The sequence below is a fragment of the Pyxicephalus adspersus genome, chromosome 7 (genome assembly GCF_032062135.1).
Source record: "Pyxicephalus adspersus chromosome 7, UCB_Pads_2.0, whole genome shotgun sequence".
Lineage (NCBI taxonomy): Eukaryota > Metazoa > Chordata > Amphibia > Anura > Pyxicephalidae > Pyxicephalus > Pyxicephalus adspersus.
Window position 1 is genome coordinate 66188639 of NC_092864.1, and position 18620 is coordinate 66207258.

At 35.3% G+C, this 18620-nt stretch overlaps 1 protein-coding gene across 1 annotated transcript in view; it reads left to right on the forward strand.

Annotated features, from left to right (window-relative positions):
- Window positions 1-18620, forward strand: part of WDR75 (WD repeat domain 75) — a gene marked incomplete at its 5' end in the record, with an annotated part of 25559 nt that overhangs the window by 5666 nt on the left and 1273 nt on the right. The window contains 10 exon segments of the mRNA XM_072418813.1: window positions 298-357; window positions 1358-1473; window positions 1746-1921; window positions 3683-3846; window positions 5467-5647; window positions 7097-7191; window positions 9420-9515; window positions 12039-12208; window positions 16310-16369; window positions 16771-16914. Of these exon segments, the coding sequence (XP_072274914.1) occupies window positions 298-357; window positions 1358-1473; window positions 1746-1921; window positions 3683-3846; window positions 5467-5647; window positions 7097-7191; window positions 9420-9515; window positions 12039-12208; window positions 16310-16369; window positions 16771-16914 (1262 nt within the window).

The following is an 18620-nucleotide window of genomic DNA, read 5'->3' on the forward strand; positions in this document are numbered from 1 at the left end:
TATATATTAGTGGAATTTGTTTTTTCTGTTAGAAAGATTAAAATTTATACATTATAACATTGTAATAATATACTTGTATTAATATTTTATTTATGTATGTACACCCTAAAATCAAGCAATAGCCCTTTAGAAAAATTACTTCTTTGGTGTAATAAACTAGCCGATATTGTGTATCTTACCAAGCACAGCTAGATTTCACACAAATGTTTCTAAAGAAAATTAAAATATTTTCAGAAATAGTGAAATGTTTATTTCATATTTTATATTCCTCTCAAAATTTTCATTTGGTTTCAACAGAGATAACAATTATTGATGTGGGTCTAAAAGCAACAGGGATTATCCAAGGACTAGTAAAAGGTATGTGTTTAAATTTTGAATCCAAATCTGAACACAATGTATTACATGTATTATAATTAAATGTAAACATCTAAAAATGAATGCCACTCTTTAATAAATACAAAAACGTCATGTCAGAAATTCAGAGCTGTCCCTCCTAGTTCTCTTATCTACAGAGTGATTAGCCTTTTTGTTGTAGAGAATAGTAGAGTGAAGTAGTTTAGCCAAAAAAACAAAAAAAAACAAAAGCCAGGACTGACCTAAATCAATGAATATTGAAAATCAGCGCACAATAGGTTTTTAGAATGTGCATTTCTGGAGGATTACCAAAATAAAACCAATGTGAATCTCTTATAGGAATGTACTGCATTTGGTTCTGCTCAAATTTACTTTTTTGAATCCAACATTTTTTTTTGGTTTTAATCCTTTTGACAAAGTATAGCAAATACATATATAAAATACAGGACAACAGACAACTGCAATGGGATACACGGTACAATTCACAATGAAAATCATGTCCAGATTAAACTAAAGCAGATAGATCCGATATTTTAACTGTTTTATAGTTTTAAAAGAAGAGCTCACATATACTTTTATATGTTCATACTAATATTTATTGGCATGTTCAATTTTACAATTCTGTTACTGGCTAGTTTCTTTGGGCCTGATTTTAAAAAAAAAAAAAAAAGGCTGAAAAGACTCAGTGAGCTTTAATAAATCAGGCCCTTTGTCTTTACAAAGCAATACAAATATTGTGTCACAAACAAGGCTTTCTTTTCATGATCCTATATTGCAAAAAATTAATCATGGCTGCTCTGATTTTTTTTTTCCCATTTTATACCTTAAGTATAATTTGTATGCTTTTTGTATTTAATCTTTTCTTACATCAATTCTCTCACTTAGGTAGGTACATTCTTCACAAACTTCTGTTTGTTTATAATGCATTGTTGTAAGTTGTGTAGGTGTTTTACTCACCATTTAAACCTGACCATTTAAATGATATACTGCATTTTTTTTTCAGGGACTGATGTTAAGACTGGTTTGGTTTTTGACCCTAGAAGCAAAGCCCTGGTTCTCAATGGTAGACCTGGACATCTCCAGTTCTATTCCCTCCATGATGACAAACAGCTCTTTAACGTAAGCTTCTAGTAGGATTAAATCTGCTTCGCTAGGTATAACCAATAAGCAGCCCCATAAAATCGTTTTTCTAGTTTTTTTAGTTATCCATTTGTACATCAATAAAATATTGTATGTGTTTGTATAACTCTTTGCTACATATTTTCCTTCATCTATGCAGAAATCTAATGCAAGTTAAAAGGAGTTTTTGGCATAATGTTTTTGTTGATCCCAGTAACTTAATTGCTTGCTGCAGTCCTGCAAATATTGACTTTATTTTTATTTTTTTACAGCTAGACATTGTACAGCAGGAGTTTGTTTATCAATCGGGGCTCCAGTATATGGATTTAGTCAAAGCAGCTTTTAGCAATAAAGGAGACTGGTTAGCAACTGTGGAAGAATTACAAGGAAATACAGACACTCCTGATGTGCAGATGAAATTCTGGGAATTTAATGATCAGCAGCAAAGGTAACTAGATAAACTAAACAATAAAAAAAATGACAACTGTTCCACTTAAACCTGAACCTTACTGCCAGCTTTGCACATTTCTAGGAATCTCTCTGCTTTATGGAGGTTGTTTTACTTTTATTCACTGCACACCCTAGCACACATCATAATGTATAGGCCTTTCTGTAAGCAAAAACAGCCTTTCTTAGGGATACCCAATAATCCACACAAATATTTACCCAATCAAGGTAATTTTCTATTTGCTTAATTTCTCCTCCTTAGAGCCTACCGACTACTTGCTTAAATTAAGTACCTAAGCAGGGTGCTGTGTTTTTTTTAGGATGGGATCACCTGTGTCGAACCAGCTTTGATTTTTCTGCATTGCATAGCAAAGCAAAAGATACTCAATTATGACATTACTGGGCCCAAAATTAGGTATAGAATGAAACAGGTTTTATCAGAAATTGGGGAAAGCAAAATTATAAGGAGATTAAATTTTGAATTGAAAAAGAAAACATGGCTGAGTCATAAAATGAGCCTGTGCACAGACAATAGCCAGAAAGTGTTTCCATATTCAAGCTTTCTGAACCCTTGTTTTTTAATGGAACCTTACCACAATGTCTTCTAAGCCTTCCACCTTCCCCCACACACAAACACCTGGCATGTACATACTTCTAGCAGTATTATGGTTGCATCTGGTGTGGTCCAATGCTACGTGTTTTCCCAGGACAGAGCAGTGTTCATGCAATGCTAAGTCAGTGCTGCTCGTTTCTGGAGTACTGTGAGCCTTCCCGCCTAATGATGCATCTTTTTGGGAGAAGTGTAAGTGGCAGGCTGGGCTCACAGGAAATAGACATGACATGGCACTGAACCAGGTAAGAAGATAGTCGGTGCTAGGTAAGGCAAAAAATGAAAAAAAGATAGGGAGAAATAAAGGAAATAAAGATAGAAATTGAAAAACTGAAAATAAAACTTAGAGGTCTTTGTTCCAAAAACATATAGGCATACCCTATTGGGTGCCATTAATTGATCTGTAAACTAGTGTGCTAATACCTATAAACAAGGCCCAGACTTTACTTTTTTTTTTTTTTTTCTTTTTGCCCCCTTAAATGATTATATTTGAAGTCCACGCTGTTTGAATGCAATGTAGAAGCTTTAAATAGACCACAATTTGGCTCCATGGATGTTACTTTGATTTGCTTCAAAACCAACACAGCATACATCCTATTGTATCCATGGAGAATACATTTAATGACTTCTTGCAACATGTTCTGACACAGCTTGTGGAGACTAACAGATGACTGTTATTGTGCTGTTTGTTAAAAAAAATTGTTTGTACTGATAAAATATCTTAATTACCTTTTACAAAATATTTTTTTGAAGATGCTGACCAATTTTCTTCTATTTTCTGTTCTCATTGGTTGTTTCTGTAACCTGAACACTGCAGTATTATTCACACTTTGTTTGGTAACCTCAAGGTGTATGAATATAAATAACAAAAATCAATCCTATGAGTCACTTTTTTGTAGACCTTGAGGTTACTTTGATATTAAATTCTTTCACACACACTCTCTAATTTTCTACTTACCTCATTTATTGTGTCTTCTATTTTTACTTCTGTTATTTTTGTAACACAATTAATTCCACCACAACATACTTTTAGAGGTATTTATGAGATGTCTAGGCCTGAATTCTAATTATGTGCTAAAAACATAACTTGTTTCCTGATGTGGGTTAAATTGTTAACTTCTAATTTTCTTCTTTTATTTTTCCTGTCTACAGCTATGTACTAAACACCACAATCAGTATGCCACACGAAGACAAAATAACATCTCTAGCCTTTCAAAACAGAAGTGATTCGGAAAATGGTCATCCATCTTTGGTGACTACAGGAAAGGATGGTTTTTTTAAAGTTTGGGTACTAAGAGACAATTCTGACATATATAGTAAGCCATGTTTTTTTCCGTTTTTTTTTTTTTTTAAATGTTATTGTTTTTGGAGTTGTGTTTAAAAAACAAGACTCTGACATTTCCTTGTGGGAATAAATTACTGCCATTGAAATAAATGGACCTGGGAGATTCCCACCAGGGAATGTCTGATTTCTTGTTTTATACACATAGCACTTAATGTATGTTCTTTTTAAAGTGTTGTTTCAGTGTAGTTTTTATGAAAGGTGCACACGACATAGATATGTTTGATTTCCTATATCTCTTGTACTTTTTACCTGCAGACTGGCACAAGACGTATGTTTAGGGAACATGTTGTCATATCATTCAATTCATCAAAAGATTTTATGTGCCTTTATTATCTTTTGTGTTGTATTTGGCAATAAGTTCTCTTGAATTGACATTTATAAGCCCTGAGTCTGCTTTAGGGCGATGACATCTTGAATGTGATATCCACAGTTCCAGGTGACTTAAGAGCTGTCATTTGATATGCCATCGTATTCCCCTTCAATCCTACCCTGGCAGACATTTAAAAGGTTATATGAGTAAGTAAAAGGAAAAGTGAATCATGATCAATTACAGAAATTAAAAATTGATATGGGGGTAGAGGGCTATAATGCTCAAGGAAGCTGTGGGTTGTGCTAGGGAATTGACTAGTCAAAAGTGTAAGTGTATTTAATGATGCATTGTAAGTGAATAAAATCAATTTTTAATTTGGAGATGGGAAGTTTCTTGAAAGTTCCTCCTGTTATCTCAGTGCAAGTCAATATTGATTGAAAATAATGTCAAGTCCTTTTTTACCAAAATGTAAACTAGGACTGTCACTCATATAACTTTGCAATTTGGCACTTCAGATAAAACTAAAACATACCTGACATACCCATTTAGAGTAAGATGTTGAAAATTCCTCTTATTCATAATTTTAGGGTAAAAATAGTTAAAAATGGCAGATTTTGTATGCGACAGGTTAAGAAGTACAACCTCCAGATAAGAGTTCTCCTCTGGAGGTTGTACTTCTTAACCTGTCCCATACAAAATCAGCCATTTTTAATTATTTTTACTATAAAATCATGAATGAGATGAATTTTAAACATCTTACTTTTTCTTCCAGAGGTAAACTTACTCTGCTACTTTCATAGGGCATATATTACACCACTGTACAAATTGAAGAAACACAATAATCCTATAGGTCACAAATGTCAGATAATGATGGTGATAGTTTATATATGACATGGATGTTGTTCCTGAATCAAATCATTTTAGGCCCTTGTTACAGATTTATTCTGGAGATGATTTCTTTGTAGTGCACAAAACATTCTGTGTGTATAAAATGTACTACTACCATGAGGCCAATGTGAGTGCTTAGTTAAATTGTCTAAACACTTGTGGTGAGTTATCTATTTACTATTTTTTTTATTTGGTCTTCTTGTTTGCATATATTTTTCATCTGACTAAAAAAAATATCTAAATAGTTTTATTCAAACATTATGGTAAAATTATTTGCACAAGGACTGTCCAGTCAGGTGCACATGAAAATAAAAATGAAGGGGGGATACACAACGAATGTTTACATTCCATTAATTTATAAATACATACCTCTTTCTTTTGGACTTATTTCAGAACAAAGCACTGGTTGGAGCTGTGATTTTGTAGGTAGTTACCATAGACATAAGGCCCTTGGCTGCTGCTTTTCTGAAGATGGTTCTCTCTTTGCTGCCAGCTTTGAAGGAGTTGTTACTATATGGGATGCTAGCACTTGGGACTTGAAATATACCTTCTGTCAGCCTCCTGGAAACATAAGGTAAGAAACTCAATGTATACATCAACCATAAAAAAGTAAGTTTACTAAATGTTTTCACTTCATTGGCCACAATGTGGCCTCCTCGCTGTCTGAGGAGCAGAGCACAATGATTTTTTTCCTGACTTTGATATGAATTTACTAAGAAAAGCAACCTACTGAGGGGGACTATTCATTTTATTTACTCTCCAGTTACAGTACAAATTATATTCACCCATAGACCTTTTCCTGGTAAAACACGATATACTTCTCCTCAGTAGGCAAAGCCATATTTCCTGATCATGCTCCAGTTTCCATAAGCCTTGCATCGGATGTACACGTAGCTAAACCTTTGTTCCTGGAGATTGAACGAGAAACTCCTGCAGTCCCCAGACATTGGTTTATTAGTGAAAAGGGAGCTGCAGGAGTTTTTTCTCCATACCTCCTCTAAAACAAAAGGATAATTAAAACCAAAAAACAAAATATATAATGTTGATTTTAAGGTTTAGTCTTCAAAATGTGTTTAAACACTAATGGGGAAAAAAACCTATAATGTTGCAGACCTCAGCACTTAATTTGTTGTGTGCTTTATTTGTATTGCCTGCCATTTCATGCTATGGATTATTTGCAGTCACTCTCCCCTCTCCATATCGGTCTGAGTTTCCCCTGGAACAGCAGGTAGATGTAAGGCCTTGAAGCAGTTGGCAGTCCGGCAATATAAAACCCAACTTCTCCTTACATACAATGGGGGGAAAAAAGCCTAGATGCCCAGAAAGAAATATTATTCACAGGGTTATTGGATGAAAATAAAGGGAAACATGAATGTATGGAGTGTTAAGATGCAATAAATATAAATTTTAATTCATACCTGGTATTTAGGAGCGATGGTGAAGCTTACCAAGTAGTAACAGCAGACACCTGTTTCAGTTGGGTGTAAGGGTAGCTCTGCTTAATTGGTCTTACTGTGTATATTTTTACATTTGAAAACTTACCTAAAAACTTAAGATCTTGAGTTCCTTTTTCTGGAGCACCACATTTCTGTTGATAAATGTCAGCCTTTAACAGTCAAGGCAAAAACCAGTTTTGGCCTATTGATTTCCTACTAAGGATAGGAACCAATCATGGGGGTTTCCTGATAATGTTATAAAATATATTATATTTTGGTCCATTTGGCATCCTTAAATATCAATATAGGAGCATCAGGATTTTTACAAAAACAAATATTCTTCAAAATAACATAGCAGCCAGTGGATGGAACCACAAGGTGCAGGAAGTGTTGGATACTTAAGATTCTTCAGCACAATGAAGGATTTACCTGCTGGATAGTTTTTTTTTGTTTAATTTTTTTTCCAGGGACCATTATTCCCCAATTGGTATTGTGCAAAACAGTGCATTTTTAAATTCTGATTTTAGTAGATAGCAATTTATTGTTTTTTAAAATCTTTGATAACTTATTCTTTTTCTTTTACACAGGAGTATGTGTTTTGGAAGATTTAATTGTTCAAAGTATCTTATTGCCTCAACTGATAGTGGGTTCATAAATTGCTGGGACCTGCTCACGTGTGCATGTAAGTCTTATTTTTTTCCTGATCTTTATAACCATGTATAGTTTTCACTAAAGAACTAGGAAAATACTATCTTTACCAAACTCTAGCAAAGAAACTTTATGTTAAGCTCCAAAAACTTCATGACGGCCCGTAACTCCAACAACGTGAAACTTGCCTCTGCCACAGCTTCTCACTAAAAGAAAAAACAGTTTTAGGAATCGCAAAGACTTGATATGTGCACAGTTTCATAGTAAGATATTAGGCTGTCATATGCCCCCACACACATTTTTCTATTTCATCTGGAGGGGGACAAAGCCAGGGACTTCTCAGCACCACTTTGTAATATTTTTTTAAAACTAATCAAAACATAAATCCATCTATGCTGTGCTTTCCTACTCAGAATGTTTTGATTTTGTCATGGTTTATTTTGGACATGTTATTGCCATCAGATACTTTACATGGTGCTGACTAGCCAGGAAATGTTCATGCTTTATTTTGTTTGAAGTCTTTAATGTTGCCACAGCTGTGTGATTTGCACTACATCACTGGAAGATTATATGAAATTGCTGTTTCTGGTGTTTTGTGAACACAGTGCATGCTTTCATTTTGCAGCATAATTAGTTTGAGTCAGTTTCTGCATAGCTTTGTGGAATATTTTCATCTGTGTCAGCATAACTTGAGGTGTTGGGTTTGTTCAGTGATACTGATCAGCCAAAACTTTAAAACCACCTTTCTAATATGGTGAATGGGCCCCTTGTCTTGCCAAAATAGCTGTTAGCCAAGGAGGCATGAACTCCACAAGATCTTTGAATATTTCCTGTGGTATCTGTTAACATAATGTTAGCTGCAGATTCTTTCAGTCACACTTTCCCTACCAGCCTACCTTCCTCCTGCATTCTGCTCCCATCTAAACCCCTTGTAAACTATGCACAAACACCCAGCCATGTACATGATATAAAATAAAATGTGATTTACACACAAGGTCACCCTCTTCTTTTGGGACAGAGTCTAGTACTGATGTTCACATTATTGGAGCGTTTGGCAGTGGATTGGGGTCGTTATGTGCACTCTACTATGCACCCTCAATGTACTGTAGTCTAAGGCTACGTAAAGACGTCAGACGATTTTCGCCTGATAATCTCAGGACTGATATCAGATGAGAATCTGGCATGTGTACAGCGCTCATCTTGCGCTGGTGCATATACAGACAAGGAACAATTATAATGAAAGTGAAAGGGGACAGGGTTCAGCGGGGTGCCGCTCAGTAGTTCTCCCCTCTCCATAATGCTTCTAAAGCATTACTGACCCTTTATTTGCTGCCCAACATATCCAGCACCTTCTCACCTGCATTGTTCATAGTTTTAATGTTTTGGCCAAGCCACTGCCTCTGTTACAATTTCTTGATAAAAATAAGATCAATATTTCTTTTCCACAATTACGGTTTTCAATGTTTGAGATTTATCCATTGAGATGTTCTAATTTAAAATATCTGGCAACCTAAAGCCTAACGGATCCCATGTGATTTATTGCTCCAATGTAATCAGACCAATAGTTAAAATACAATGTGCTGGGGGTGCATAGGAGCATTTGATTGTTCTCACACAAAAAGCAACAGCCTGATGAAGCTTAGTACAAACACTTATGCTTTATAAAAATATATAAAAATAAAAAATCAGTTGAGCTGCTAGGTGTTTGAATAAAGTGGTCTGTGTATCCTCTGTTAGCACCAGATATTTTAATCATTGTGATAAACTTTTCAGTGGAAAAAAAAAAGGAAATCAACAGCAGTTTTTTTTGGAGCTTTCAGACTAAACTACTGCAGTTTACTGGATCCTTAATTGTGCTCCCAATCCAAGTGGGAGCAGTTGGTAACCATTTTGTGCATGTGTTTGCAATTTGCAGTGAGGTTTTGTTGCAGTTCCTAAAAGTGCCACGTTGCTTTTCCTTTTGAGGAATAACCACCAACACAAACGCATCCGTTACGATTTAATTTAGCAGCAGTTCGCTGTGCACCTGGAAGTGATACCCATACACAATATCTACCTGAAGAAATTACTTGTAAAGGTTATCTTACGCTTGGGTTGGATGAAACCTAGGGTTCAAACAACCAGAGAGCCACAATTGGCATCTAATTGTTTTAGTTGAAAATAAAAATCCACGTTTTAAAGAAATAAAGGTAAAATATTAACCTAAATTAAACCTGCTGGATACTGATGATTGACTCCAATTCCAAATGTTGATTTTTGCAGTAGCTTGGAGGGCGCAGATAAATGCTTCAATTCTAGAGCCAGACATAAGCTCGGAAAATATTGCTGCTTTCTCTTTTGCTTCTGGAACCTCAAACTGTAAGTATTCATCTTGTTTTATGAAATGTTAATAAATGCCTTTTCTGTCCTGTTATTGTACAAACTAGATTAATTTACAGAAGTTCTACAAAATATAAAAGAATGAAAATGTGCATAACAAACTGTAAATAGTTTTTGAAATATGCTAAAAATTGAATAAATATGTACAAGATTTTATAAAATCAGTGCGGTCAAGGTTCTTTCTACTACTCTAGCCAAAAAGGTCCAGCCACCTTAGAATCTTTCGTAGTATATGTAAAGTCAAAATGTTCTTTTATGTTCTGCATAGAGAAGGGTTAAACATTGTGCAGCAGGAAGTGAGAGGGAATACCTCAAAAGTGATTTTAAATTCCTATCTAAGAGGGTTGTATTAGGAACATGTAGCCCCATTGAATCATTTTCTCCTACTTATTGCTTGATGACTGTGAAAATTTCTGTTTTGATGAGTAGTCTCTAGGGCAAATTAAAGGTAAATTCCCTGACATAGGCACGCCTTCAAGATTACTTGACAAAGGGAAAAATACACTGTATACTGTATACTTTACTGTATACTTGTAATCCAACCTGTGTGGTTACAGTACCATCAAACATTCACCAAACACCCTGGAAGGCCTGAATAGTGAAACACTTTTTCGCACTGGGTAGAGCTGACCTACCTGCTGCTTTCAGTTGGCCAATATTTTTCCAATTATAGGGATAGAAGGTATCTTTCCACTGCTTTAAAATCTTTTTGCATACCCCAGTATTTTGAGGAAAATGTATGTAAATGTGTCTTTATGTAGAAATGGCCTATTGTTCCTTACCAGGTTGATGAGTTATTCACTTGATGAAATTGAATGCAAATTCTTTGCACACGGTAGTTAGATTTAGTCTGTGTAGGTGTAATTTTTTGTTCGCCCAGAAGTCTGCGGGATATCTACATCACACATCTCAGGAGGCTCTTGGGTGCTCCATTTGCAAAAGAAGCTTTTTTGTGCAAAGAAAAAAAATTTGCCGATCTCACGCATGCGCAGTGAGTTAGGCAAGTTTTTTTTTTTCCATCCTACGTCACCTGATCCCGTGCCTGGGTCCGGTGACGTAGCAATTAAAAACAGAAAGGAGGAGAAGATGGTGGCGCCAGGTCAGGGACGGATGCCAAGACGACGCGGGACCCGATGCAAGACACCTCTGGATGGATCGGACTGCCCTGCGGGATTAAAAGTAAGTGTTTTTTTGTTTTTTTTTTCAGGGACTTTTTAAGTTTAGTTCCTCTTTTGATTGACAAAACTTAAACTGACAAAATGTGCCAACACAACATCCCAACAGAACAAGGAGGTGTCTACAAAGGTACCCCTACAAAAGATTGGTATTGTTCAGGAGGCTAAAAGAAAGAGGCCAAATAATGCTACGCTTTGGCCTTGGGTAAAGAAAATCTGGCAGATGCACATGCCCATAAAGCTTTATCGTATAATATTAGTGTGTGTGTGTGTGTGATCTTACTTGATTTAATACTTTTTATATAGTTAAGATTAGCAGTGTTTTCCACAGATATTTTTTTAGGGGGGGGGTGGAAGAAGGTGGGTGGTCACAACGGGGTACAACACATGACAAATTTATTTTGTTCCAAGTTGTAGTTGTGGGTAAACCAGTAACCCCTATAAGTATGACAGCTTTCTCCCGCTACCCTATATTTTGTTCCAACTCTCAAATACTCACCCACTTAATATTTCCCTTTTTTACATCATCATTGTATTACGCCCCAACCATTCAGTGCCCCCGAGTTGTGACCCAGCTTCTCAGTGGACACCCAAAACCAGGTAATCACTTAAAAGTGCTGGGAAGTTTACCAGGCTAAAGGGGCTGGGAAGAACATTGAGATTAGAGAAGAATAAGCTTACATTTGGGTATTTTAGTCTTTTTGGGTTTCTCTATATACTTACATAAGCTGTAAAGTCTATATCATACCTGAATCTATTCCTAAACTTGATCTTTTTTTAGTATTTTGGGTTATTCGTGTTTGATTACCAATAATTCCTTTAGAGTAAAGGAAATAACTTGTTTTATACCTTTGGAAACTCGATAAACTCTCATGTAAAAGAAAATACCACCTATATGGACTTACATGACATTTCGTGTTTTCTTCATTTTGCATAAAATTATGATTCAGTTTATCTTGGTCGCTTGTCTGAATGCAAATCGCACGTTGAGAACCCTAAAACTTCCTAAATGGATGACATTGGCTTAATATTTATTAAATATCCTAGATGAATAGGCACCCATTATATTATACAATATTGACTTAATGTACAGAACACTTCAAGGTTGAATTTACCTATTGACAATTTTATGAGAATACAGGGGCGGCAGATTGAAATGGAAAGGTTTTTTTATACAACATAAAATCACACAATGATTGTTAGAACAAATGTGCCTACATTTTGTTTATTCTATGTTTATTACAAAAGTAATTATCCTTTGTTAGCTGCTATTAGTTATGATTTGGGTCTTGTACTTCTAATATACCTTGACCATTTATTGTTTCAGTGTTCATATTCAACCCCACGGATCCTTTGCCAGTGTACGTCCATGAAAATGTGTGCCAGGAAAATGTACAGTGTGCTGTATTTGTGCCTAGGATTGTGCCAGCATCTGTATCTTCAGTAAAACACAGCTGGCTGGTCAGATCTCAGCTTTATTTCCTCACAAAAACTCAGGTAAATAGATGATTTATTTGTTGCAGGAAAATTTCTATTGGTGCTATGTGCTCAGTGAAATATGGAACTAGCTGCATGTTATAAATGGAATGATAACTAGATTAGGACGTGAAGGATGTGAAAAAACCTCCAACTGGATCTGTGCATAGCACAGTAAGGCATTCCTTAAACAGTAGGTATTGACATGTTTCTATCAGTCACATATCCCAATAATAGGAGCATTATTTATCGTGTAAGATGCAAATCATTTCTTTATGTCCCAGTTGCCAAGTGGACATACAGGACCATCAGTGTACAGTGCAAATATATTCTATACTATTTCAAACTGAACATTAGCTGCTTCAGACTTTGAACTGCTTTGTTTTCATCACATTCCAACAAGATCTTGTGTTTTGTCTGTTGGTGGTAATGAAATAAGTAAATATTGAGGTTTATTTTGGACTGAAGTTTATTGGAATGCCCTTCCGAAGGTGACTTCTGTTCTCCAGGATTGTGGCTGAAATTTGTATCCAGAGATGTTTCTAATGTTAGGGAGCTGCAAGAATGCTATTAGATCATTGTTTCCACAATCCTAAATATGTGAGCCACTTGATCTCAAGTGTGCCATTATGTTAGAACATTTACTGTGCAGATATTTTTAGTTATAAAATGTTGAAACATAAAGGTGTTTTTAAAAGTAATTTTTGTCTTTATAATTATGACAGCCTAGTAAACCTAAAAAACTCTAAATATTAGCAGTATTTGCTGTGGCCATAGTCTTTCTTTAAAACAGAATTTATTCTCTCTAGTACATTTACCCACAATTTTTAAGGAATTTGGTAAGTGGATTCTTCCAAACACCTAGGATAACAAACCACAGTAGTTTTTTGGATTTATGGCTGTCTCAATTGCCAAGGTCAACCGTCATCCGGTAGGTTTCGCTTACTGTTTACCTACCGGCTGAAAACTTATATTTACTAAGGGGTTGTCAATGGGTTCACAGAGAGAATCAAACTCTGCCTTGCAGGACTGAGCTACAATATGGCATCTAATTCCAAAAAGAGAATGGCTAGGCGATGCAGAGGCAAGAGAAACTTTTTCTTCAGAAGCCACCTTCGCCATTGTGCCCAGGGCAAACACATCTTCTGCCTTGGCTTAATCCAGACTCCTACAGAGCTGATTTTGTTGTAAAGAATTTTTCCATGTTTTTCTAATAAACGTCAGCACCGATATATTTGTTTATTTAAAACCCTTGTGTTACCTGGCTGCTGTTTTATTGGTCAACACATCGAATCTTTCATTTAGGGTTTTTTTTTTCTTTTATGTGCCTTGTAGGTTTTTAATTTCTGGATTATAACTAGTTGTTTCAAAAATTTAAGCATCCTGACTTCACAGAATTTCAGTGCTTGAAACTTGTTATCCCAGACAAACAAGGCTTGCTATTGTCAATATTACGTGGAATTTTATTGTCATTACCCCAACACTTTCTGTACTTATTATTTACTCTTTATATGGTGGCTCAGTGACTAGCACTCTTCCCTTTGCAGCGTTAGGTCCCAGGTTGCAATCGGGACACTATCTGCATGGAGTTTGCAGGTTCTCCCCGCGTTCGCATGGGTTTTCCTCCGGGTACTCCGGTTTCCTCCCACATTCCAAAAACATGCAGTTAGGTTAATTGGCTTCCCCCCAAAATTGACCTTAGACTGTAATAAAGACATATGACTATGTCAGGGACATTAGATTGTGAGCTCTTTTGAGGGACAGCTAGTGACATGACTATGGACTTTGCACAGCGCTGCGTAATATGTTGGGGCTATATAAATATTGTGTGTAATATTAATAATAATATTTCAGAAAATGCAATATAATTGTACAATATATAATCTGAGAGTTGAAATAACATGAAGCAGCATATATGAAATTAAAAGGGATGAGGAAAAATGAGAAAATCAGGGGACAATATTTCAAACAAAGATTAGTTAACAAAATATTTAGGTTTTCTATTTTTATTATTACAAGGTTTTCTTTTGTCAATATTACTAGGTTTACTGTTGACAATTTTGTGTTAAAATAAATAAATACTTTTCTATGCAACATAAAGATGTAGCAAAACAAAAAATTGTTTTTTTTTTTCTAGTTCATCATTGAAATGACTAGTTTAGATAGTGATTTTGTAGTAATTCGATCTTTTTATAATTGCGTGGGGTTTTGTTTGATTTATTTTTTTTATTCTGAATAAATTGGCACAAAGATGCAGAGTATTACAGCCATAAGCAGTTTTTACAACTTGCGTTATAAATTGTATGATCTTTACTTTTTATATCAGCAAAGGTTCCTCTTGTCATAAGTATTTGTGTTTTATGTCCTTTTCTGTAGTTAGTAAAATGTAGACTGCTAGCAGCCAGTTTATTTTTGAATTGGACAGTTCATAGTTTGTTACCTTACCATAAGAAATGACTGAAACTACTAATAACATGACCTGTAATCTGGAGGTCACAGATTTTTTTTTTTTGCTTACCTTTTTATGTTTCATAATTACTTTTATTCTGGTGGTTGTGTATTTTCCGATCTATTCAGAAGTGTTTAGCAACTTTATTTTTATTTCAGGCCAATTTCTGGTTTTGGTATTTTTCATGCCTTTCCTGAGTTTGCAGGACAGGTTAGGCCATACCTCAAAACCACACACTACCAAGGCCTGTTTCTGTTTGCCAGTCTTGTTTTGATCTACTTAAGTTATTTCTGTGCATTTCATACACTTGTATCACTTATATTGGCATTTTTAGATCATGGTGTTTTTGCACAATAATGGTGTCTTAAAGATGTCATCAAATACCTCTACTAGGAACAGGCATTCATAATATTTACCTGTGTGGAATTTATTTTTATTCTGGAGTGATGAATTACATTTGTTAAAATATCCTGAATTGAATTTATGGAAGTTGGGAAATAGAGTATCTCTGAATTGTTGACGAAACATGTAAACAAAGACAAATAGATATTCAGTAAACTGGAGAATGAACTTAGTCCATAGTTATATACTTATTGTAAATTCATGAAGTAGTTATGTCATATTATGTTTTCCAATATCTATTATGAATAAAATGTAAAATTTGTTTTAGTCTAATTGTGTATTCAAGACGAACACTTGGAAGTTTCTACAACAACAATCACCTGGATAATTTTATATTGAAAATTATTATTTCAGTGTTTAGCTTATAATAGTATTGCAAAATCACAAAGCAGAGCCCATGTGTGTAATGAGACAATATATATTGACAGCTACAAGCTATACACCAAAAATCAGGTTTATTTATCAAATAAGGAAGCTTGTCATAAGTGCAATTTTCTATTTGCAGTTGTAGAAAATAACTACCTCTGCTTATTCTGCATACATCGTTTAATAACTATACCCATAGATCTTTCTTACCAAAGGTAATTCCCTGGTAACAATTCACTATTTCCTGCTTTCTGTGAATTCTATTCTATAACTTTATAAATAAGAAACTACTATTCCATTTTAACCCACATTAGCTAAAACCATATACAAAGAAATCTTTCATTCCTGGCGTGTGGTACTTTCCACCTACATCATACCCTGCGGTCTGCCATTTTTGAATGAAAATCAACATTTACTTAGTAGTCAGAAAAAAAGTGATGATTTGGCTACCACTAAGTGGGAGGTTTCTTTTTTTCAGCCTCCACATACAAAACTGTTTCATATATTTGTGGGGCACAAACTTTGAGACATTTGCCCTGATTTAATAAATTTCTCCAAGGCTGGAGAGAATACACTTTCATCAGTAATGCTGGGTGATCCAGGAACCTGGAATAGATCTGGCCCAGGATTAAAAACATTTGCTAACAAATAGCTTGAGTTTAGGAAATCCATTCCATGTTTGCTCAATTACTCCGCTTCACTGATGAAAGTGTATTCTCTCCAGGCTTAGAGAACTTTGATAAATCAGGGCCATTGTCTGTGCATACTAATGGAAGAATTATCTTTCCAAATTTTACCCCTAAAAAAAAGAAATTGAACTTGTAGATAACATATATTTTGCATTGTAAGAGTAAAAAGTGTTCATTCAATTTTAAATACATCTTGATGTCTGCGTTGTCTTTCAGGACTTGTTAACGTTTAACACAAAGTCCCCAGAAGAAGGCCTGGAACCAATCATCAAACAGGTAAGTGCATAATATATAGATTACACCTAGTACTTAAAATGCATTTGTAATTGGAAGGACAAGTGAAGCCATTGTTGAAATCCGTCATAGGTTGTACCAATAGTTGTGAACTTGAGCTACCTAATTAAACTCTTGTAAACCCAATAGGTTGTTGTGTTCAGGGCTTTACATAACAATTGCTGTGTGGCCTAAACATACTCTGTATATGGCAAAAAGTTTCTGGACACCTGAGTAACTCCCTTGTGTATCCCTGCATTTCAAAGTAGCATGTAGTCTGTATTACATGAATTGTGTTTTCCTTGCCTGGAATCCAGTATAAGTTGTATTTGGCTATACAAGTTTTAGCTATTACTAATAAATATGAACTTGTAATGTAATGTTGCAGTGATTTTGTTTTTTAGATGACATCAGAAGAAAGCTTACCCTACACACCTTTCTACACATTATTTGGAAAGAAGCAGCAACAGAAACAGGATAATCCAACTGTTGGATTAGAGAAAACCTACTTGGCTGGAAACAAAACCCAGTCAAATGCATTTAAGGAGGTATTTTATTTTCTGTTTTGGCTTGAGTTTGAATATTTTGCTAGTCGAAGCAAGAAATTTCGGCAGACAATTTCAAATAAAGCTTGTCTAGTCATGTTTTGTACTGTCTTTATAGCCCAATTTTAGGTCAGAAGTTCTTTCAGGATTTATTTGTCCAGTGACCCAGTTGGGGAGCTTTCCCCTACCTTCCTGTCTAGGTCACAGCTCAGAAAATCCTAATAGCTCTATTGACCCTCCCCACTCTATTTAAAACTTTTATTCTGATATTGGCATTGTACAAAACATGCATTTTTGGGGGGTTTTATGTGTTGGGTTTGCTGCCAGTCAAATTAAGGGGAACCTAAAGAAAGTTTGGGCTTTTAGCTGCAGCAGCTACACATTGAAAGATTTAATTTTAAACTTATCTTGTTCTGAATCTCAGAACTTACTATCAGCAGCATATAGTGAAAACAACTTAAAGGAACTTGTCCCCAAACACTAAGGGTCTCATCACTGAATGGTCATTTAAGCTATCATTGCTGAACCTATGCCAAAGATTGTCTGCATGTAAAGATAATCTTTTGGCTTTGGTAGATTGTCACATACCTGATATATGAACCCCCGAGCTGCATACCTTGTATAAAAGCTGAACTCCAGGCTTAATAACTTACCTACCTTTAGGACCTCTTCTCTCTAAAGCTAAGGCCCAGTCATCAAGTGTTTAACAGGTGAAAACTGCTGTGAAAAGCATACAAGCAGCTGCTTGTGGTCACATCCCAGTTCCCATCTTCCCCAGGATTTTCATATAAGAAAGACTGGAGCTGTATGTTTATAAATTACCAGGTGAAGAAAGTGGCTGTGGTGTGACCGCAGTTGCTGTTTGTATGCTGCCTCCCTTTTTTAACCTCCCTGGCAGTATTCCCGAGTGTGGCTCGAGGTAAAAAATACATGCACTGTTCGTGCGAGAGGCACGGCGGGAAATTCAAATAATTTTGTGTTGGGTTCAATACAAAAAATAGCTATATTGAATCCAATACAAATAAATCTTTATATTATAAATAAATTATATATATATATATACTACTGTACAGTTTTATGCACCTTTTTTAACAGATTCTTTGTGTTTTTTTATTTCAAGTTTGTTATTAATTTTATTAAATATTGGACATATTTCGGCGAGTTATGCCTAAGAATGTAAAATTTCTATGCAAAACAATGTAACGCTTTTTGCATAAAAATACGAACAGAATTAGAACGCTTGGGGGGTTAAGTTAGTTGTTTCTGAAATTCAAAGGGTCAGAACACCAATCAGGAAGCTTTTTTAGAACAAGGTCAGAGAATGCAGTTATATATAATCTCGGTGATAGGCACGCTTTAGGCAGTGAGACTGCATATTTCAATGTGCCTCGCTCACAAGGCCCTTTTGGGCTTTTTTTTTTAGCCTACCTAAGTCACCAACTTATCAAGGTGTACATTTGGTTGCCTCCCAAGACCCACTTCATCAAATTAAGATAAATTTTATACAGTTCATTGTTAATTGCAAATAGGCTTGAGGCAGCTGCATTCAGTTTGTATTAAAAAAAAAAAGATGTATCTGTGGTATCTAAAAGTGGCCTTGGAGAATACTGTACCTAGGGGCGTAAACATGGCTCCTTCAACTACCCTTAAATAAAACGAATCACCCTATATTTGGGATTTGTGACATAAAGAAACTTGAACAAAAAGGA